At 62.1% G+C, this 19,157-nt stretch overlaps 5 protein-coding genes across 16 annotated transcripts; 2 read left to right on the top strand and 3 right to left on the bottom strand.

The window, feature by feature from the left end:
• Nucleotides 1-27: 27 nt before the first annotated feature.
• On the bottom strand, nt 28-2,108 carry SDHAF2 (succinate dehydrogenase complex assembly factor 2). 2 transcript variants are annotated; one of them, XM_065066484.1, is made up of 4 exons: nt 1,978-2,108; nt 1,029-1,252; nt 386-495; nt 28-287 (listed from the first exon to the last, which is right to left on the bottom strand). In XM_065066484.1, the coding sequence occupies exons 1-4, from the start codon at nt 1,990-1,992 to the stop codon at nt 157-159; spliced, it is 480 nt and encodes a 159-aa protein (XP_064922556.1). In that variant the 5' UTR covers nt 1,993-2,108; the 3' UTR covers nt 28-156. The 2 variants fall into 2 exon arrangements, with proteins under 2 accessions (XP_064922556.1, XP_064922557.1); XM_065066485.1 differs by lacking the exon at nt 1,978-2,108 and adding an exon at nt 1,950-1,970.
• Nucleotides 2,082-10,507, top strand: CPSF7 (cleavage and polyadenylation specific factor 7). Of its 4 annotated transcripts, none has more exons than XM_065066417.1 (10): nt 2,082-2,127; nt 3,132-3,229; nt 5,776-5,994; nt 6,500-6,603; nt 6,884-7,029; nt 8,289-8,697; nt 8,772-8,890; nt 8,976-9,138; nt 9,244-9,417; nt 9,551-10,507. In XM_065066417.1, exons 2-9 carry the CDS (start codon nt 3,176-3,178, stop codon nt 9,410-9,412), a joined length of 1,383 nt encoding a protein of 460 aa, XP_064922489.1. In that variant the 5' UTR covers nt 2,082-2,127; nt 3,132-3,175; the 3' UTR covers nt 9,413-9,417; nt 9,551-10,507. The 4 variants fall into 4 exon arrangements, with proteins under 4 accessions (XP_064922489.1, XP_064922488.1, XP_064922491.1 ...); XM_065066416.1 differs by having other exon boundaries at nt 9,498-10,507; XM_065066419.1 differs by having other exon boundaries at nt 2,118-2,166.
• Nucleotides 10,508-10,758: 251 nt separating this feature from the next.
• TMEM216 (transmembrane protein 216) lies at nt 10,759-12,456 on the bottom strand. The gene is made up of 5 exons (XM_021282526.2): nt 12,389-12,456; nt 12,106-12,207; nt 11,923-12,015; nt 11,115-11,316; nt 10,759-11,032 (listed from the first exon to the last, which is right to left on the bottom strand). Exons 1-5 carry the CDS (start codon nt 12,399-12,401, stop codon nt 11,017-11,019), a joined length of 426 nt encoding a protein of 141 aa, XP_021138201.2. The 5' UTR covers nt 12,402-12,456; the 3' UTR covers nt 10,759-11,016.
• A 282-nt stretch (nt 12,457-12,738) lies between these two features.
• TMEM138 (transmembrane protein 138) lies at nt 12,739-15,659 on the bottom strand. Of its 3 annotated transcripts, none has more exons than XM_065066483.1 (6): nt 15,522-15,548; nt 14,550-14,733; nt 14,222-14,442; nt 13,977-14,148; nt 13,222-13,297; nt 12,739-13,120 (listed from the first exon to the last, which is right to left on the bottom strand). In XM_065066483.1, the coding sequence occupies exons 3-6, from the start codon at nt 14,347-14,349 to the stop codon at nt 13,008-13,010; spliced, it is 489 nt and encodes a 162-aa protein (XP_064922555.1). In that variant the 5' UTR covers nt 14,350-14,442; nt 14,550-14,733; nt 15,522-15,548; the 3' UTR covers nt 12,739-13,007. The 3 variants fall into 3 exon arrangements, with proteins under 3 accessions (XP_064922555.1, XP_064922554.1, XP_064922553.1); XM_065066482.1 differs by having other exon boundaries at nt 14,578-14,733; nt 15,522-15,545; XM_065066481.1 differs by lacking the exon at nt 14,550-14,733 and having other exon boundaries at nt 15,522-15,659.
• Nucleotides 14,821-18,692, top strand: LOC102093537 (lysosomal membrane ascorbate-dependent ferrireductase CYB561A3). Of its 6 annotated transcripts, none has more exons than XM_065066463.1 (6): nt 14,821-15,108; nt 17,126-17,331; nt 17,397-17,605; nt 17,678-17,832; nt 18,012-18,168; nt 18,313-18,569. In XM_065066463.1, the coding sequence occupies exons 2-6, from the start codon at nt 17,148-17,150 to the stop codon at nt 18,334-18,336; spliced, it is 729 nt and encodes a 242-aa protein (XP_064922535.1). In that variant the 5' UTR covers nt 14,821-15,108; nt 17,126-17,147; the 3' UTR covers nt 18,337-18,569. The 6 variants fall into 6 exon arrangements, with proteins under 6 accessions (XP_064922535.1, XP_064922532.1, XP_064922533.1 ...); XM_065066461.1 differs by lacking the exon at nt 14,821-15,108 and adding an exon at nt 15,609-15,740 and having other exon boundaries at nt 18,313-18,692; XM_065066466.1 differs by lacking the exon at nt 14,821-15,108 and adding an exon at nt 15,792-16,107 and having other exon boundaries at nt 18,313-18,692.
• The last annotated feature ends 465 nt before the right edge of the window (nt 18,693-19,157 follow it).

Raw genomic sequence — 19,157 nt, 5'->3', positions numbered from 1 at the left:
AAGAGCAAAATACTGAAAACGCAGCAGGAGCAGCAGCCACGGCTTTATTCGCCGTGTCCTGAGTCCGAGGGAGGAGAGTCACTGGGAGGGTGGCAGCGTCTGTGTTTCTGTCCCTCCTCTGTACCAGGGGACGGGGGGAGCAGGAGACCCCCAGAATCAGCGGGGCGGCTCAAAGAGATACTCTAGGTCCGGCTGCCGCAGCCGCTGCTCCCTCTTCTCGTTCCTGGCGAAGTCCCTCAGCATGGCCATCACGTCCGTCTCGAACTCGGCCGGTGTGGGCTTGGCTTCTGCAGGGAAAAACGGCAGAAAAAGGGCAAAAAATACAGCTCTGTCGCGTCCTGACGCGCCGGTGCCCTGCGCAGGACAAGGAGCGGCTGCTCTGTACCTGTGGCCCAGTAATAAATGTCCCAGTCGTTACTGGGCTCGTTGATGAGCCGGTCGTAGCGGTTGAGCTGCTGCTCGCTCATGCGGTTCAGGTTCTCCTTGGCGAAGAGGCTGGACAGAGGACGGAGGAGGGGGAGGGTGGGTGAGCAGAGGAAGAACCGGGCTGGCGTCCCGCTCTCCATTAACCCTCCCGGTCCTAAAACCTGACGGGCTTTGCCTCCTCCAGACACCCCAGAAATTACAGGTAATTCCCAAAAGATCTCGGCTCAGCCACCAGCAGCTCCCAGAGCTCCCCGCACCTCTGGCTCTGCCCGGCGGCAGCGCTGGTCTCTGCAAAGCTTTTTTGGGGATTTATTCAATAATTCAGCCTTCCATACTCTAACCAACACCGAATCGCCTCCCATTTTGGATTACGGCTGCGCACAACCCCACCAAACTCTCTCCTGTGACGCTCGAGGGCTTTTCCTTGTTAATTAAAAACCTGTAGCGTCATTAGGGAGCGAAACCACCCTCACATCGATCGGCCTTTCTCCCTTAGCTGATGTTATCGCTCCTGGAGAGTACAGCCCTGTGTGCAGGGGATGAGCTGGCAGGGGCAGAGTGGCCCTGACAGTGAGGAAGAGAAGGAAGGCTGGGCCCCTCACCTGAGCAGGATGCAGTTCTCCAGCATCCCTCTCTTGCGGCTCTCGTACAGCAGCCGCGCGCGCTTGGTCTCCAGCGGCTCGTGGGGCCGTTCCTGCCAGGGGGGCAGCGGGATCTCCAGTACGTCCTTCCCCGAGTCCCCGGGGGATGTCCCGCGGTAGCCGCGCTGCGGGGACACCCCCCCGAAAAGACGCCAGCACAGCGCCCGCCCAGGCAGGGAGCGCAGCTGGGAAAGGGACAGCGCAGGTGACATCAGGCCTGGCTGTGGCGGCACAGCAGGGACATCCCCAGCACCTGCAGCGCCCCCAAAATTGCTGGCCATGATCCCCCATCCCACAGCCCCCCCAGACCCTGCTGCCTTTTATTCTCCCCTTACGATCCCCCCAGACACTGCTGCCCCCAAACCCCATCCCATAACCCCCCCAGATCCTGCCGCACCCCATCCCATAGCCCCCCTGGGCCCTGCTCCACGTGCTCCCCCCATCCCACATCCCCAAAAAGCCCTATAGCCCCCCCAAACCCCATCCTACACCCTCCAGACCCTCAAACCCCCATTCTACAGCCCCGCAGACCCTGACCCCCCCCAATTCCCCATCCCACACCCTGCTGTACCCCATCCCTAAGCCCCCCGGGCCTTATTCCCCTCGATCCCCCCATTCCACACCCCCCAAACCCTGCAAGCCCCCAACCTCCCTTCTACAACCCCCCAGATCCTGAAACCCCCCAATTCTCCATCCCACCCCCCCCAGACCCTGCAGCCCCCCGGGCCTCCCTCACCTCCGCCCTCCTCGCCTCTCCCAGGCCTCTGGCTCCTCCCCACATCCCCCCACCGCCCCAAATAACCCCCATTCACCCCCCGTAACCCACATTCACTCCCAATAATCTCCATTCACCCCCAGTAACTCCCATTCACTCCCAATAACCTCCATTCACCCCCGGCAACCCCCTCACCGCGACCGCCGCCATGTTTCCCCCGCGGCCGCTCTACCCTTCACTCGGGCCGCTCTGTGACGGGAGAACGGGCCAACTCTATGGTGCCGCACGGGCGGAGACCGGAAGGGGCGTGGCGTGTGACGGAAGGGGCGTGGCGCGGCGCTGGCGGTGAGCGCGGTTGGCGGGCGCACTCGGGGCCTGCAGGCGGTAACGGGCCGGGCCGGGGGGACCGCGACCCCGCGTCCTGTCCCGGGGCCCGCGGGGCCCCACCGGGCACACACGGCGGGCACGGCCCCGGCGGAGGGCGCTGGGTCGGGGGGCGGCGCGGTTCGGGGTGTGGGGAGCGCTGGGCCCCCCCCCGGGGATCTCTGTGCTGGGGAGGGTCTGTCTGAGGGGGGGCACCGGGTTTGGGGCAGGGGGGTCGGGGGGCAGGTTGTGGTTGCCACTTGAGGAGTGTTTGTTTACCCTTGAGGGGTTTTTTGCTATTTGAGGGGGTTTGTTGCCCCCTGAGGGGGTTTATTGTCCTCCAAGGGAGTTTGTTGCCCCCTGAGGGATTTTGTTGTCCTCTGAATGGTTTGTTGTCCCCTGGCTGTATTTGTTGCCCTCTGAGGGGTTTATTGTCCCCCAAGTGTGTTCGTTGTCCCCCAAGGGTGTTTGTCACCCCGTGAAGTGCTTTGTTGCTTCCCAAGCATGTTCATTGTCTCCCTGAGGGATTTTGGTGCCCTGTGAAGGGTTTGTTGTCCCCCGGCTGTATTTGTTGCCCCCTGAGGGGTTTGTTGCCCCTTGAAGGATTTTGTTGCCCTGTGAATGGTTTCTTACCCCCAAGAGGGGTTTGTTGTCCCCCGGGTGTATTTGTTACTCCCTGAAGGACTTTGTTATACCCTGAGGGGGTTTGTTGCCCCGCAAGGGAGTTTGTCTCCCCCTGAAGTGGTTTGTTGCCCCCCAAGGGGGTTTGTTGGCCCCCCTGGATCAGTCAGGTCTGGGGAAACGGGGCCATGTTGTCCCCCAGGTGTCCCTCAGCAAGGGGGCGATTGTTCCTGTGCTGTGTCCCAGGGTGAGGGGCTGCTGGGGGTGGCGCCCGCAGGGAAACTGGGGACTGGGGGGACATAGGAGACTTGGGGGGACATGCAGCAGGTCCCCAGTGCTTCACTGACCCCCGCTTCCCCCCTCAGTGCACCCCGTCTCGCCGCTTCGCCCTGGTCCCGTCTCTGGAACTATGTCCGAGGGGGTGGATCTGATCGACATCTACGCCGAGGAGGAGTTCAACCAGGTGAGGGGCTGTGTCCCGCCAGGGGGAGCAGATCCCCCTTTCTGGGGGGCAAAGCAGCGTCACCGGCGTCAGCCAACCCATTAGCGAGGTGCCAGAGTGATCAGCAGGGTTGGACATGACCAGTGTGCCCGGGCAGGGGGAACCCAGGACTGGGGCTGTCCCTAAATTCATCATGAGTCAGGAGTCAAGGGTCTTGCTGCAGATGTGTGAAGGTGGATGTTTGAAGATCAAAAAGGGCTGTGGAAAAGAAAAGTTGGTCTGTGCTGGAGGGCAAGAGGCCCATGGCAACAAAACCCATGGAGTAGACACCTGGGAGACCTTCTGGGAAAAGCAAAATGCTGGAAATGGTGTGAAGCGCCTCAGGGGACCGAGGAGCTGGAATTTCCCTGCTGAGAGGAGTTGCCCCGGAGCAGGGCAGGGTCTGATCTGGCTGTATCGTGTCCAAAAATAACGGGAATCTCGCTAGAAAGGTGATTTGCAAAGCAAATGGTGTTGCCTGTAGCAGCGGATGCCCTCTGGCTCTGCCATGCCTGTGACCTTCCTGAAAAACACCCAGAATAAACCCAGTTCCTGGTGTGTTAAACAGTCCTGGGACCAAACAGGACCGCTCAGTCTTCGGGGTGGCCTAACAGGGATGTTTTTATGTAATTTGCTTTTAATAGAAGCGGGGAAATGGGCGTGAGTGGAAGGGAGAGCTGCGAGGATGAGGACGGATTGAGAAAACGCCTGGAGGTCGCTGGGCTGGAGCTTAGAAACGTGCAGAATAACGAGCAAACTTACAGCAATTTCCCTGAACGCTAAAGGGAAGTAGTGGAAGTGGACGTAGTGTCTGCTCTCTGGAGAAGAACTGTGCCGTTGGAAAGTCGGGAACATCTCGGAGGAAAACGAGCAGCAAAGTTAGCGGGGGGGTTCTGCGGGGTCGGTGCTGTGCCCACGGGAAGGTTTTGCTGCAAAGGTTCGGTCACCAGGAGGCCTGGAGCGGGACGGGTGACAAAAGCGGCGGCTTGGATTGATGTAGAAATGTCCTTTGGGGAGCTGAGAGGCTCTGGGAGGGGTCAGGTCTGCCCTCGGGGCTCTTTGGGAGTAAAGAAGTGAAGCAGCGTTGAGAAGATGAGAGGACGTTGAGAGGACGGAGCTGCAGAGCATGGAACGATTTCACCGGAGGCTTTGGAGACCAGGCACAGAAGATCTTTGACACGGCTGAGCAGACGGAGGCTTTATAAAGCACAGAAGATCCCCCAAAACTTCAAGGCGAAGCCTCCCCGAAGTCTCTTTCCTCCTGCAGCCCCTTATTTATTTTCATTCTCGACTTCCTGAGACTTTTCAGGCCAAAATTCCCGCAGCCTCAGGCTGTGGTGGGGGCGGGTTAAACAAACGCTGGTGCTGCTTGGAGAACAGCACAAAAACATCGCTGAAACCCCTGTAACCTTTTCATCGGCTCTGCGGCTGAAACAGGAGTTACAACTTGCCTTAGAAACAGACGGTGCTGTCAGGAAGGGTGTTTTGCGGGAACATGGGTGGATTTTTTGTATTTCCCGGAGCTCACCAGGGGCTGTGTTGTGTCTGTGCGGTTGCCTGGGCGTCGCAGCGCAGGGGATTTAATCACCTCGTGCTGTCTCTAACAGAAAACGTGGTCCCAAGTGCATTCACAGTCCTAAAATTAAAAATTAGTAGAATTTTTGTGCTGCACGGGGCCTCCGGAGTCATTTGTAGGATGAAACGCTGCTCAGCACGCACTGAACCCGGGTGAGCAACGAGTCTGGACAGTCTGTAGTGAACACAGCGCCAGCTGCGCGCTCCAAATTAAATACAGCTGGGGAGAGGGGGGATCGCCAGGCGGATCTGGGGGACACGAATTCGCGGCTCAGGGGCTTCCTCGGCGGCTGGTTCGTGCCGGGAACGGCTGCGCTGCCAAGGGGGTTTGCTTTGCTTTGCTTTGCTTTGCTTTGCTTTTCCACCACTTGTAGGTGAAGTTGGGAGGAGGAAGATCAAACCGGCATGGGGTAAAAGCTTGTGGTTCTATTTTCCTGGAGTTTTGCTCCCTTCTGGAGCACAAGTGTGATGGGAGCGGCTGAGGGACCTGGGGGTTCAGATGGAGAACAGGAGCTGAGGGGAGACCTTCTGATCTCTGAACTGCCTGAAAGGAGCTTGGAGCCGGGGGGGTCGGGCTCTGCTCCCCAGGAACAAGCGCCAGGAGCAGAGGAAACGGCCTCAAGTTGCGCCAGGGGAGGTTGAGGTTGGATGTGGGGAACAATTTCTTCCCCAAAGGGCTGTGGGTCATTGGAACAGGCTGCCCAGGGCAGTGCTGGAGTCACCATCCCTGGAGGGCTGGACAGACGGACATGAGGTTCTCAGGACATGGGGCAGGGACAGGGGTGGGGGAACGTTTGGACTTGATGATCTCAAGGGGTTTTTCCACCAAAATGATTCTGTGACTGGGTGGGATTTCCACGTTGCACAGCAGGAAAAGCTGTTGTGGTGGATCCCACAGGCAGGGGGTGGTTGTAGGGCCCCTGCCGTGGTTCTCACCCTCTCTCCCCTCGCAGGATTCAGAGTTCAGTAATGCCGATCAGATGGATCTGTACGACGATGTGTTAGCCGCCAGCTCGCAGCCCCCCGAAAACCGCACCAGCAGCTCGGAGCCCCCCCCAGAGATCCGCCAAGAAACCTCTCCCAAAGCCAACAACAAAGCTCCCGCCATCCTGTACACATACAGCGGGCTGCGCAACAAGAGAGCTGCCGTCTATGTGGGCAGCTTCTCCTGGGTGAGTGGGGGGCTCCAGCACACCTGCCTGGGATTTTTGGGGTCTCCTGGGGCACGTACAGAGGTGGGGATCCCCCTGAGAATCCCCCAGGGGACTGCAGCACCCCTGGTTTGGGCTGTTGTTCCTCCTTAATCTGCGCCAATCTGGTGTCCTGGGCTGGGGATGACCCTGTGATCCTCAGGGGAAAGGAATTTGTAGCCTTGAGGGGTTTTAGATCCAGCCTGGGTGAGAGAAAAACCTGTCTGGTTCTGCCTTCGTGGGGACTGAGTCCCCTTCTGGTGACAGACACAGGGACTGTTCTGGGAAAGCTCTGTCTTGTCCAGAGACACTGAGACCTGCACCCAGGGCCTGTTTTAAACTCAAGGCTGATTTTTAAACTCCCTTTATGGGCTGTGAGGGTGGTTTTGCTTCCAGTGCTCCCTGAGTGCTAAGCCTGGCTTAAGTGGGGAGCACCAGGGCCTTGTGAAGGGCTTGGTGAGGTGACACTGACCTCTTGTCCCCTCAGTGGACGACGGACCAGCAGCTGATCCAGACCATCCGCTCGGTCGGTGTTTACGATGTGGTGGAGCTGAAATTCGCAGAGAACCGAGTGAATGGCCAGTCCAAAGGGTGAGAACTGAGCCGGGGGGCGGGGAGAAATGAGAGGTTAGACCCTCAGAACCAGGTTTGGTGTGTTTTGGGGAGCGAGGGGGCTTGTCCTGAGGGGTACAAGCCCTGCCTGGAGCTGCGGTGGCAAAGCAGAGACCCCCAAATATCACGGGAAAAGGGTTTGGGGAGGTTGTTAACCCCAGGCTGGGCTCAGCGGGAGGTGGGGGCTCTGCCCGCGAGGACAGGTGGAGCCCCGGGGGTGTCCCCGTCCCCAGGCAGGGGGTGACAGGCTTCCCTGCAGGTATGCGGAGGTGGTGGTCGCCTCAGAGAACTCGGTCCACAAACTCTTGGAGCTTTTACCTGGCAAAATCCTGAACGGGGAGAAGGTGGAGGTGAGGCTGGCGACCCGGCAGAACCTCTCGCAGTTCGAGGCGCAGGCTCGCAAACGTGAGTGGAGGCGACGTGGCGGGCACGGGGGGGTCTCCACGCTGCCCGTGGGCACCCCCAGATCCTCAGCAGAGCTCGGCGAGACCTCAGGGTTTTCGGGGGGAGCAGGAGGAGCCTTTGCGGGTTGTTTTCCTTTTGCTGCTGAGTCTGATTTTTTTAGATCCTGACCCGAGTCTTTATGATCCCCTTTTTTTAGGTGCTTCCCACACTGCGAAGATCCCTCGTAGCCTCCTCCTCCTCCTCTCCAAACTGAATGGGCTTAAGCTCTTCAGCCTCTCAACATAGCTAAGACCCTCCAAATATCTCTTAGTAGCTTCTTCTCTGGATCTCCCTCCAGAATTTGTCCATCCCTGCGGAGGTAAGGTGCCCAAAACTGGACGCAGGATTCCAGCTGGGGCCTGCCTGGGGGCGATAAGGTGGTCCTGGCCTCACTCCGCAGCGATGGGACACCCCGGCCTCATGCCGGGGGGTCTCTGCCGAGCCGCAGGGAATCTCTTGCTCATTGTAGATCCTGTGACCCCATTTCACGCAAGAACAATTTTTTCAGTGCTCTGGCTGAGTTGTAGCGGGGCAGCTGTGATTTTCACATCTTCCCTTCAACTCCAGCACCCGCCGGGCGCTGTGAGACCCCGTCCCATCCTCCCTGCATGTTTTGGGGGAGCAGGACGTGTTTCTTCTCCGGCCCCTCATCCCACAGAGGCTGAATTTCAGCCGGGGCTTTGCCACCGGCACAGCTGAGCTCATGTGAACCCTTGTCCCCGGTTCGGTGCTCTGCTTGATGGCTCAGGCAGCGTCCCCCATCATCCCCTCTCCTCGCTCATCTTCTTTGGACACAGCAAAGGTTTCTCATCCCTCTCTTCAGCACTGGGTTTTCCTTCCTCCAGCAGCGCCGTGGCTGTCAGCACTTGGGTTCTGTCCCCTCATGTTCTTCACCTTCAGGCCTTTCTGAATCCGTGCGCGGATCTCGGGCTCTCTGGGGCGTTTAATGTCTTTTGGGGACCCAGTGACCTCTTTGCTGGGGACTTCCCCCTGTTCCTTGTGGCTTTTCGCTCTCTCCCTGTGACCTCCTTGCTCGGCAGCTGGAGAACCGGTCCCTGCTTCGAGGCAGGAGGAAGCGGAGCCTGGATCTTTCTCCAGGCACCTCAAGCTCTCCCGGGGTCAGATCTCACGGGGAAGGGGAGGAAGAGGAGGAGGAGGAGGTCTCCGAGGCCCGGCCCCCCCGGCAGCGGCTGAGGGCTCTTTCCCGCTGCTGTTCACAGGTGTGCCGCCGCGGGCCCACTCCCGGGACTCGGTGGATTCGGTGGACGGCTGCGCCGTGCCCACGGGGAACGCTTTGCCGCCCGCCCGCCTGGAGAAACCCCGCTCCGTCCTGCCCTTCTTCAGCCGCCCCCCCGCCGCCCTCCCCCTCATGGGGCTCCCCCCGCCACCCATGCCGCCTCCGCCCCCCCTTTCCTCCAGTTTCGGAGTCCCCCCGCCCCCCCCAGGCATCCACTACCAGCATCTCATGCCCCCGCCGCCCCGACTGCCCCCACATTTGGCTGTGCCCCCGCCGGGGGCTGTGCCCCCTGCCCTGCACCTCAATCCTGCCTTCTTCCCTCCCCCAAACACGGCGCTGGCTCCTCCACCGGACACCTACGGCAAAGCCATGGCCCCCTACAACCACAGCAGGTGATGCAGGGTGATAAGGGGGGCTGGGTACCAGATTTTTGGGGGGGCTGACCCCCGTTTGTGCCTCCGCGCAGCCGGGAGCTCAGCCTGCCCCCTCCCCCTGCGAGCGACCTGGAGTTTGAGGAGATCATGAACAGGAACCGGGCGATTTCCAGCAGCGCCATCTCCAAGGCAGTGTCTGGTGCCAGCGAAGGTACCGCTCACCACGTCCCCCGTGTGTCCCCCGTGTCCCCAGCCCGGGACAGACCCGCGTCCCTCACCCCTTCTCCCGCCCCCAGGTGATTACAGCGACGCCATCGAGACCCTCCTGACGGCCATCGCTGTCATCAAACAGTCCCGCGTCGCCAGCGACGAGCGGTGCCGCGTCCTCCTCTCGTCCCTCAAGGACTGTCTGCACGGCATCGAGGCCAAGTCCTACAGCACCGGCAGCAGCTCCTCCCGGTACTGGTGGCTCGGGGGGGCCCCTCTGCACCCCTTCTTGGGGCTCTGCATCCCGGTGACATCCCTAGAGGTGACTAAACCTTTTTTTGTTGTTTTTTTCCTCAGGAAAAGACACCGATCTCGGGAGCGCTCTCCCAGCCGGTCGCGCGAGAGCAGCCGGCGGCACCGAGATTTGCTCCATGGTGACGATCGGCACGAGGATTATTTCTCAGAGCGGAACCGAGAGCACGAGCGACATCGCGACAGGGACAGAGACAGGGACCGGCACCACTGAGACAGGTGAGGTGGGGGCAGGGGGGCTGCAGGTGTCCCCCCCTCGAGGATTTGGGTGCCCCCTCACCGCTCCACTCTCCCCACAGGAGTTTTGACAGTTTAGGTGGTTTTTAACGGACTTGTATCTCACCTCGACCAGGACGACGTGACCGAGGCCGCTGCGCTCCCCCTGTCCCTTCCCCGCCACCCCAGCTCTCTCCGGGTGCCCAGGGGGGCTCCCACCCCCACCTCGTGGCCTTGCCCGCACCCACTGCTCCAGGGAACGCCTGCTCCGCTCCGTGGACACTTGGACCCAAAGAGAAATGGTGCTTTTTTTGCCACGGAGGGGGGTTCGTCACCTGTTTTTGGGGTGGCTGGAGGGGATGGAGCCCCCCCGGTGCCATGCAGCACTGGGGCTTGGAGGGTGGACAGCTCCCGACTCTGCTACGGGGATTTTGGCCACACTCCTGTCCCCGTGACAAGCCCTGTGAGTTGCCACGCTCCTGTTTTCTCCCCCCTCTAAAAGGGGAAGTGTGGCCAGGGGCGTCTCTGCCCCGATGTCACTTCCCGCAGTGGCTTTGGCACCCCTATGCTCATCTCCTGCAACAGCCGCTCCGGAGCCACCTCTCCCGCAGCATCTTCCTTGTTTTAGAGGAAGAGGAGGAGGCGGAGGCAGAGCCCCCCCAAACCCCACACCCCTCTGGGGTCCCTGCGGCAGGAGAGGGAGCTGAGGGGACACAAGGTGACGTCCAGGGCGGGTGGCATCACCCTCTGAACTGTGGACAGGAGAAGCCCGGCTCCAGAGGTCTTTTTTTTAGGGTAAAATCACATTAACTAACTGAAAAAAAAGTCTTGTAAAGTACCGCGAGGGGCCGGGGCGGGGAGGGGAGCGCAGGGGGGAGCGCTCAGTGGGACAGTTCTGGTTATTTTTTTTTACTTAACGACACAAATTTTTAGGTTTTTTTCTTTCCAAATAGTGGGGGGCGACAGCGCAGAGCAGCCCCCGATTAACCCCCAGCGAGGCGCTGCCCCCCTGCTCGCAGCCACTAGATTTGTTTGTCTTTTTCCGATAGGTTGGAAATTGTGTAATAAACTTGATGACGTTGTCGATCTTTTAGACGGCGCCGTCAGGGTCTTCTGTTGCGTTTCCTCCTTATGATTATTATTATTTTTTAGGTAATAAGTGGGGTTGGGAGCGTTTTAGGGCAACTGTGTGGGAGGGATGAGTGGTGTTTGGGGACTGTTAGTGCTGCTGTGCCCTGTCCCCAATTGTCACCATCCTGTGACACTTTTGAGGGGCTCCCCAAACCGGCGTAGGGCTGTGGTGCTGGCAGCTCACGGGGGGAACCCACATGCCCAAGCAGCAGGTAAAAATAAATATTTATTGGAAAATAGTGACTCATTCTGAGAAGGCAGTAGAAAACCAAAAAATAATAACAATTCTCTGTACCTCAAACTGAGCCGCGTGTCACAAGCCCTGGGGGGCGAGTCCCGGGTTGGTGCCACCCGGCAGGTCACTCGTGAGCACAGGCGGGGGGAACTGCTGCCCGGCGCTGCCTGCGGGCGCTCGAGCTGGAAATGGAGCTGCCGGCTCCTGCACCCCATCCTTTGGCGTGGCGCGGGGCCTCAGTACGAATCCGTGCTGCCGAGAAGGAAAGAAAGGTTTGTCAGCGCCAAACCTCAGAGCTCAGCGTGTTGGTTCCTCTGGGCACAAAGGGCGGTACCTGGAGAAGGAGAACAGCGCCAGGACACCCAGCAGCACCTCCGCGGCATAGAAGAGGAGGAGGATGGCGCTGAGGATGGCTTCCAGGCGCAGGGCGTAGGTCTGCAGCAGCAGGTAATACACGGCCATCACGGCTGCGGGCCCGGTCAGGGCCAGGCTGATGGAGAGCAGCACCTTGCGCTGGCACAGGTTGCCCTTGGAGCCTGCGGGGTGTGTGGTTATGGGGGGGTGACACGCACAGGGGACTCTGTGGTGTGGGGGACATGGTGAACGGCACCGCTGGGGTCCTAGCAGTTCCTGGGAGGGCTCTGGAGTCTGGTGTCATAGAATCACAGAATCGTTTTGGGTCAAAGAAACCCTTGAGATCATCGAGTCCAACTGTTCCCCCACCCTGGCCCGGCCCCATGTCCTGAGAACCTCATGTCCGTCTGTCCAGCCCTCCAGGGCTGGTGACTCCAGCACTGCCCTGGGCAGCCTGTTCCAATGCCCCACAGCCCTTTGGGGAAGAAATTGTTCCTAAAATCAACCTCAACCTCCCCTGGCGCAACTTGAGGCCGTTTCCTCTGCTCCTGGCGTTTGTTCCTGGGGAGCAGAGCCCGACCCCCCTGGCTCCAAGCTCCTTTCAGGCAGTTCAGAGATCAGGTCTCCTCTCAGCTCCTGTTCTCCAGCTGGACCCCCCAGGTCCCTCAGCCGCTCCATCACACTTGTGCTCCAGCCCCTCACCAGCTCCGTTCCCTTCTCTCCACTCGCTCCAGCACCGGTGTCACCCCGGGGGACGCTGCCCCAGCCCCGCCGTCCCCAAGACTCACCGAAGAAGATGCGTGTGGCCTCAGTGCCGAGGTAGATCAGGAGCAGCGCCACGTCCAGCACCAGGTTGGTGAAGGGATATGGCAGCAGCAGTACTGTGGGCAGAGCCGCTGCCATCAGCCCATGCCCGGCGTGGGGGCTGCAGCCTGCGGGGAGCCGGGAGGGATCTGGGGTGGGGGTCTCACCCTTGTAGACGAAAATTAAAGCTTCCAGGACGAAGTAGGTCGCACTGTACCAGCCGTTGAGGAACAGCAGGACCTGCAGCGGTGCCGAGGAGCGCTGGCGGCCTGGCGGGGACACGGCGGCCGTGGGTGGGGGCGGCACGGGCCGGTCCCCCGCCCCGCGGAACCCCGATCCCAGCCCACAACCCGTTGCCCGTCCTGGTCTCGTTGCTCCCCTCGGTCCTGGCCCGGTTCCGCCCCCATCCCCAGGTCCCGGCCCCGCTTCTGGCCGCGGACCCGCACTCACTTGTGGGCGCCATCTTCCATCCCCATGGCAACGGCCGCAACCGCCGCAACCACCCTCGCTGGGCGGGAAAGGAGCCGGCCGCTCTCTCCGACTTCTCTATGGTTCAGGAGGACTCAGCCGCTGAGCCGCGGGTTCGAGTCCCGCGTCCGCAGACGGGGCTGGGGGGAACCCCGGTTCCTCCCTCCGGTTCTGCCTCCCTTGGGCCGAGGGTCCCACACTGCGAGGTGGGAACAGCCGCGTTCTGCGGCTGCCGTGAGCAGGATAAGGCTGTGGGGATGGCAGCTGCCATCCCTGGGAGGAAGGGAACCACCGGGGGGCACAGGGCGCACAGAAATTACAAAACGCAGCCTATTTATTTGTTTATTTTTTACTAAAACACTCCAATCCCAACAGGCGCTGTGGCACTGGGATGGAGCCTCCCACCACGCAGCTGGGACATTGCAATGTGAGCCTCCCACCAACCCCCAGCACCCGCACGAGCTGCGCTGGTGCTCCCTGAGAGGAAAGTGACACGGCTGGAGCTGTTCCAAAAGGGACCGCAGAGGTGCAGAGGGACGGCAGGGGTTGCCGAGGAGCTCGGGGGACAGATGGTGGGTCCCCCAGAACCCCAGCGGAGCCATCAGCCGCGGAAATGGGCAAATTCTTTGCGCAGCCAGAGCGAGTCTTGGTAGAAGAGAGGGTCGCCCAGGTGCACCGCCGTCCGCTTGTAGAAGTAACAGTAGAGCACGGCCGCTGCGGGGGGGACAAAGTGAGGGGGGACCCCAGCTGCACCCCCACGGGCTCCCTGAAAGGGGCAAGAGCCCAGCAGGGACCCCACGACCAGGAGTCCTTACCCAGCCGCTGGAAAACAAACAGGGTCTGCAGCCCTTCGGTCCAGACGAAGCGGCTGGAGTCCCGCCAGCGCAGGTTCTGAGCCAGACGGACGGGAGGCAGGAATAACCCTGCGTTACTTTGGGGGCAGCACCGACTGGGGGAGCAGCCCCTCACCCCAAAGATTAAGCAGCTCAGGGGATTTAGCAGGACCTATTTGAGCTTCAGACTCCAGATCCTGGCAAATCCCCAGCAATCCCCTGCCCGCGTGGTGTGGGCAGCCCCGGCACCACCACCTGCTCCAGCACCCTGGTGTGGTGCAGCCCCCCCCAGCCCAAAGTGATTCCCCAGAGCAGTAGGGGGACAGACCCTCACCCAGAACCCCATGGAGGGTGCCCAGTGTGGGGCACAGTGTGTGGGTGGCTCCTGTAGGGGCTGGTGGCTGGGGCAGGGGACAGAAGGGACTTTATTTAGGAGGAGAGAAGGGGACGATGCTGTCTGGACAGAGGCAGGACCCCCAAGAGCCCCTCGGTGCTGGGGACGGGGCTGTCCCAGCCGCTGACGTTTGCTGGGGATTAATCCCGGGTAAAGCAGGAGCTGCTGTCACGGCCCCAGGCGGGGATTAGCCCAGCGCCGGCTCCTGTGCGGCTCTGAGCTGGAGCCGCTGGGCTTCCCCAAGGAGAAAAGGAGGATTTTTGGAGACGGGGCGGCTCCCTTCCAGCCCGGTATTTGTGCAGGAGTCACAGGGGGACACTAAATTGTCCCTGCCTGTCCCTACCATCACCCAGACATGGAAGGAGATGCTGAGTGCCAGGTAAGCCGCTGACAGCAGGATGGTCCCCTTGAACTTGTGGAAGAGAAGGTTGACCAAGCCAGCCTGGAAGACGAAGGTGTTGAAGAACATGAGGAAGATGATGATGATGTTGAAGAGGATGGCGATGTCCTGGATGCTGCGGGAGGAGAGAGAGATGCGGTGAGACTCCCCCCCAGCCGTCTTGCACTGCCCGCCCGCCCGGCGCTCACATGAAGAGGACAAGCTGGACAGCGGGGGCCGTGCGGAGCAGCTCTGAGAAGGAGTTGATGAAAAGGTCGTAGAAAAGCAGGAGGAACTGCAGGAACAGCACCAGGCTGTAGTTGCTGGTCTGGAGCATCTTCCTTCCCCGGGGGTTGGAGCTCTCAGCCCCGGCATCCCCAAGCGCAGAGCCAGCTGCTCATGGCGCGGAGCCGAGGGGTTCAGCCGGGACCTGCAGAGTGGCAGAGGTTTATTTTGGTGGCGGGGATGCACGCCCGGCGCCTCACAAACCTCCTCAAAGTTGGGTCAAAGCAGCAGCAGCTGCAGAGCCGCACTCACAAATAAACCATCTCCCCTCTCTTCTCACCGCCCTCAGGTTCAGTGTCCCCCTTCTGCCTTCCAGCCTCAGAGTCGCCCTGATCTCAGGAAACAGAGGTGGTGGGATACTAGGAAAAAATTCTTCCCAGAAAGGCCTGTCAGGCATTGGAACAGGCTGCCCAGGGCAGTGGCAGAGTCACCATCCCTGGGGGGGTTTAAAAGGCGTTTAGACAAGGTTCTTGGGGACACGGTTTAGTGCTAGAGTGAGGTTATGGTTGGACTCAATGATTCTTAGGGTCTCGTCCAACTGAAAAGATTCTCTGACTCAATGAAATTCGGAGACGTGCAAGACTCAGAGCTCCGGACAAAGCCCGGGGCTCCGCGGGCAGTGCTGAGCTGGCCACGCTGCGGGGACAGGTTTGGACATGCCGTGACCCGGCGTCACCCTCCTCACCCCAGCACCGCGCACCCGCCTGGCAGGGAGGGGACGGGGACACCGGGAGGGACACGCGAGGAGCCGCACGGCCCGGGGACTGCGGCACTAGAGCACTGGGGAAGGAGGAACAGGGCGCGGAGGGAGGTGAGGTGCTGCTGGGGGGCCCGAGAGAACGGGGATCCCCCGTGTCCTGGCCAGAGGCCTGCGCTGGGGCTGCCTCCTCTGCAAGGGAGCACGGGGCTGGAAACAGGGGAAAAGGGGTGACAATGCCACCTCCTGCCTTCGCACAGCCACCTCACCGTCCCCAGGTCCCCCCTGTGTCACCACACAGTCGCCAGGTCCCCCCTGTGGCTCCACGCAGCCCCTTGTCCCCCCGCCACGCCTCCCCTCCCTGGACCCTCAGAAGCCGCGGGGCCACCGGGGCTTCCCCAGACCCGCCGCCCCGGGAGGCCGCCGTGCCCCCCGCCCCGCCGGTGCACACGCGGTGCCCGGGGCGGTGGGTGCCGGTGAGTACCAGCGGGTCCCCGCTCCGCACCCGGGCCCGGCCCAGCGCTGACCTGCGGCCGCCATCTCCGGTCTCCACGGCAACGGCGCAGCCACCGAGGCGGGGGCCGGAAGCGCGGGGCTTGGAGGAACCGCGCCGGTGCCGCTCTGGCCTCTCCTCTCTCTGGTTCGCTGGGCGGCCTTGGGCAGGAGCCACCACAGAGGCGAGCGGCCAGAGCGGCGCCGTCCAACATGGAGGCGCCCGGGGAGGCGGCGGGGGCGGCGGGGCTGAGGTACGGCCCCGGGACCGGCCCCGTGTTCCCGGCGCCGGGAGGAGCCGCCGGTCCCTGTGTGCCGGCTTCGGGGAAGCCTCGGGGCCGGGCCCCATGTCCCTGGGCCCAGGGGAGCTGTGAGGCCCAAGATTTGGGGAGCAATGGGGCCAGGCCCCACATTCCCAGGCCCAGGGGAGCTGTGGGGCCCCAACTATGGGGGAATTGTGGGGCTGGGCTCTGTGTCCCCAGAGCCGTGGGGCCCAGGATTTGGTTGAGCCATGGGGCGAAGTCCCCAGGCCCAGGGGAGTTGTGGGGCTGGGCGTGAGGAAGCTGTGGGGCCAGGCCCCGTGTCCCTGGACCCGGGGGAGCTGTGAGGCCCTGGCTGTGGGTAAGCCATAGGGCCAGGCACTGTGTCCCCAGAGCCATGTGGCCCAGGATTTGGGGGAGCTGTGGGGCTGGTCACAAGTCCCTGGGCCCAGGGAATCTGTGGGGCTCAGGGTTTTGGGGAGCTGTAGGGTCAGGCCCAGGGGAACCATGTGGCCCAGGATTTGGGGAAGCTGTGGGGCCGGTCACAAGTCCCTGGGCCCAGGGGAGCCGTGGTGCCGCTCACCACTGATGAGCGTTACGAGGCCTCAGAGCGAGTGGGTGTTTGAGCTTGTGACCCGTGTGCTGGGCCATGGCCGCGTCCCACCCACCTCCTGCCTCACGGTCCCGTGGGGGGAACATAAATATCTCTTTCTGGAGGCAGATGCAAATCACTGGGCAAACAGGCGCAGACTCGCTCCTGCTAGGCTCTTACACAAGGGCTGTGGTGGCACCAGGGCAGGGATTGGGGGGCTGTTGCCAGCAGGTCCCCCAAAATCCTGGTGGGGTGAGGGCTGGTGCAGGAGGGAGTGGGGGTGCTGAGGCTGCCAGGATCCAGGTTTGGGGGGTATGAGGGGTGTTCCTCGCACCCCACCAGGGTGAGCCCTCGGCTGGGGGTGTGCAAGGTGCTGCAGGGGTTGAGAGGGAGTGTGGGTGCCAGTGGGGAGGTACAAGGGGCTGAGGTGCAGGTTTGGGGGTGTTGGTGAGATGGAAAAAGTGTGTGTGAGAGGGAGGAAGGGGTTTGGATCAGTGAGTTCTTGGGGACAGTGAAGGGAGCTGGGGGTGCGGACACCCAGAGGCCCCCGTGGGACCCCAGCTGCTGTCACTGGTGCAGTGCAGCGCGTCAGGGCGGGTCTTGCGCAGGGACCCAGCTCTGCAGGGACCAGTTTCACCCCAGGATCCTTCCCCGTGCGGGCAGCAGCTGAGCCAGAGCCACCCCCCTCGGGGTGCCGGTTCCCCTTTCAATCTGGCTCCTCCCCGGGGGTGTCTGCACACAGCAAGAGCCCTGTTGGAGCCTCACTGTGCATTTTATTCCTCCCCAGGTGCCACCATCCTGTGGCGAAGATGCCGGATCTGCCTTTCCTTCCCTTCTGCGTCCTCCTGGGCGGCCTGGGCTTGCTCTGCGTCGCCTTCGTGGGCGCCTGGTGCCAGCACTGGCGCGGAGGCTTCTCCCTGGACGGCAGCGCCCGCACCTTCAACTGGCACCCGGTGCTGATGGTGACGGGCATGGTGGTGCTGTATGGCGCAGGTGAGGGTGGTGCGCGGCGCGGCACGGCCCCGGCGTGGCTCTGCCCTGACCCTCTCGCCCCGCAGCCGCCCTGATTTACCGCCTGCCGCCCGCCCGGCGCGGCCCCAAGCTCCCCTGGAAGGTTGTGCACGGCGCGCTGGCCCTGGCCGCGTTCATCCTGGCCGTGCTGGGGCTGGCAGCTGTTTTTCGCTTCCACAACGCCCACGGCACGCCAAACATGTACTCGCTGCACAGCTGGCTGGGGCTGGTCACTGTGCTGCTCTTCTCCTGCCAGGTGGGTACTGCCCCGGACCCCCCTGCACCCCATTTGTCTCTTTTCCCTCGCCCTCACCCCCTCTTTCTGCAGTGGGCGGCCGGTTTCAGCGCCTTCCTGCTGCCCTGGGCTCCCAACTGGCTCCGCGCCTTCTACAAACCCATCCACGTATTCTTTGGTGCCACCGTCCTCATGCTGTCGGTGGCCTCGTGCGTGTCGGGGATCAACGAGAAGCTGTTTTTCAGCCTGTGAGCATCGCGGCGGGTTTGGAGTTGGGGCTGGGCAGCGTTTCTCTATGGCAGAAGTGGCATCGAGCAAAACTGAGCGCAGGGAAGTGAGCGATTCCCCGCTCAGGTGTGGGGGTGTGAGCGTTTAGGGGGAGGTTTGGCACCTCCAGGAGAGCTCTCGGTCCCTTTTTTTTCCCCAGGAAGAACGGGACGACAGAATACAAGCTCCTGCCGGCCGAGGCTGTGTTTGCCAACACGCTGGGGCTCCTCATCATCCTTTTCGGGGTGCTGGTGCTGGGCGCCCTGGCCCGGCCCAGCTGGAAACGCCCCGACACCGACTCCCCGGAGTCTCACCAGGTACCAGATCAGCTCTCGAGGTTCACAGGGGGTGTTTGGGGGGCCAAGCTGGGGGTCCTGCCCCCCACCACAGCCCTGGGGTGGGGAGGGAAGGGGGGCTGAGCAGGGGGCACAGGCAACGGGGTCACTGCGCCTCTCCCCCAGCCCCTGCTGACCGCCGAGCGCTGACACCCGAGGACGCTGCTGACCGCTGCGGTGAGGACCTTTTTTTGCCTCTTTTTGGGCCAGTTTTGGCCCCCTGCCTGCTGGAGGATGCGGGCAGCCGCAGCACGATGCTCCTGCCCGTGTCCTTGGGCCCTCGCTTGCCCGTTCCTGACGGGTCCAGCTGGTTTTGGGTGCCTGCAGCTCGGCGGGTGCCAAACCGGCTGCCCTGGAGCTGTCCCAGCCTCGCTGGGTCAGAAGCCACCCAAGGAGTGTCCCTGTGCCTGTCAGCACTGCTGTCCCCCTCGCTGGGACCATCTCAGGGCAGTGGCAGCTTCCCGGGACCCTTACGGACATGTAATAAACTGATGGCTTCTGCAGCGTCCCTGTGCCTGCGTCCTTGGGGACAAAGGGGACACCAGGAGCTGCGGTGGGTGCCCAGGAGCAGGTCCCGGTGCCTGCGGGCCCTGTCCCCTCCCAGCACCTTGCTTGTCCCCACCATCTGGTCCCGTGCTCCCCCCAGGCCCTTGTCCCAGCTCAGGGTCTCCCTGTGCTGTGGGGACAGCTCCGTCATGTCCCCTGTTGTCCCCTTCCCAGCGTCCCCTCCCAGCCCCGTGCCCGGGGACATGTGAGCCCTGCGGTTTCCCCTCCCAGCACCCACTGGGGAGAGCTCGTGGCTGCCCCAGCTGCTTCCTTCCTCTTCCTCACGCTGGAGCACAGGATCAGCTGGATCTCTGCTCCTGTCCCCTGCACCTGGGGACACATCCTGGGCAAACTGGTGACATCCTGGATGAACCATTTCCATCCCCACCAGCCAATTTCCACGTCGCCCCATCCCTCACGTGGTG

The sequence above is a fragment of the Columba livia genome, chromosome 5 (genome assembly GCF_036013475.1).
Source record: "Columba livia isolate bColLiv1 breed racing homer chromosome 5, bColLiv1.pat.W.v2, whole genome shotgun sequence".
Taxonomy (NCBI): Eukaryota; Metazoa; Chordata; class Aves; order Columbiformes; family Columbidae; genus Columba; species Columba livia.
The sequence above is the reverse complement of the archived record's forward strand: the minus strand, read 5'-3'. Positions and strand labels throughout refer to the sequence as shown.

What these genes read in the sequence shown, in the direction of transcription:
- TMEM138 (XM_065066481.1), bottom strand. Translation starts at nt 14,349, where the DNA reads ATGCTCCAGACCAGCAACTACAGCCTGGTGCTGTTCCTGCAGTTCCTC. An exon ending in CCTTCCATGTCTGGGTGATG is followed by an intron (nt 13,298 to 13,976) that starts GTAGGGACAGGC and finishes CGTCTGGCTCAG; the next exon opens with AACCTGCGCTGGCGGGACTC. An exon ending in GTTTGTTTTCCAGCGGCTGG is followed by an intron (nt 13,121 to 13,221) that starts GTAAGGACTCCT and finishes TCCCCCCCGCAG; the next exon opens with CGGCCGTGCTCTACTGTTAC.
- LOC102093537 (XM_065066460.1), top strand. Translation starts at nt 15,231, where the DNA reads ATGCCACCTCCTGCCTTCGCACAGCCACCTCACCGTCCCCAGGTCCCC. An exon ending in GCGGGGGCGGCGGGGCTGAG is followed by an intron (nt 15,741 to 17,125) that starts GTACGGCCCCGG and finishes ATTCCTCCCCAG; the next exon opens with GTGCCACCATCCTGTGGCGA. An exon ending in ACTCCCCGGAGTCTCACCAG is followed by an intron (nt 18,169 to 18,312) that starts GTACCAGATCAG and finishes CCTCTCCCCCAG; the next exon opens with CCCCTGCTGACCGCCGAGCG.
- CPSF7 (XM_065066417.1), top strand. Translation starts at nt 3,176, where the DNA reads ATGTCCGAGGGGGTGGATCTGATCGACATCTACGCCGAGGAGGAGTTC. An exon ending in CCGAGGAGGAGTTCAACCAG is followed by an intron (nt 3,230 to 5,775) that starts GTGAGGGGCTGT and finishes CTCCCCTCGCAG; the next exon opens with GATTCAGAGTTCAGTAATGC. An exon ending in GTGAATGGCCAGTCCAAAGG is followed by an intron (nt 6,604 to 6,883) that starts GTGAGAACTGAG and finishes GCTTCCCTGCAG; the next exon opens with GTATGCGGAGGTGGTGGTCG.
- TMEM216 (XM_021282526.2), bottom strand. An exon ending in TTTAATTTTCGTCTACAAGG is followed by an intron (nt 12,016 to 12,105) that starts GTGAGACCCCCA and finishes CTCTGCCCACAG; the next exon opens with TACTGCTGCTGCCATATCCC. An exon ending in GGCCACACGCATCTTCTTCG is followed by an intron (nt 11,317 to 11,922) that starts GTGAGTCTTGGG and finishes CACACCCCGCAG; the next exon opens with GCTCCAAGGGCAACCTGTGC.
- SDHAF2 (XM_065066484.1), bottom strand. An exon ending in GAGAACTGCATCCTGCTCAG is followed by an intron (nt 496 to 1,028) that starts GTGAGGGGCCCA and finishes TCCTCTGTCCAG; the next exon opens with CCTCTTCGCCAAGGAGAACC. An exon ending in CATTTATTACTGGGCCACAG is followed by an intron (nt 288 to 385) that starts GTACAGAGCAGC and finishes TTTTCCCTGCAG; the next exon opens with AAGCCAAGCCCACACCGGCC.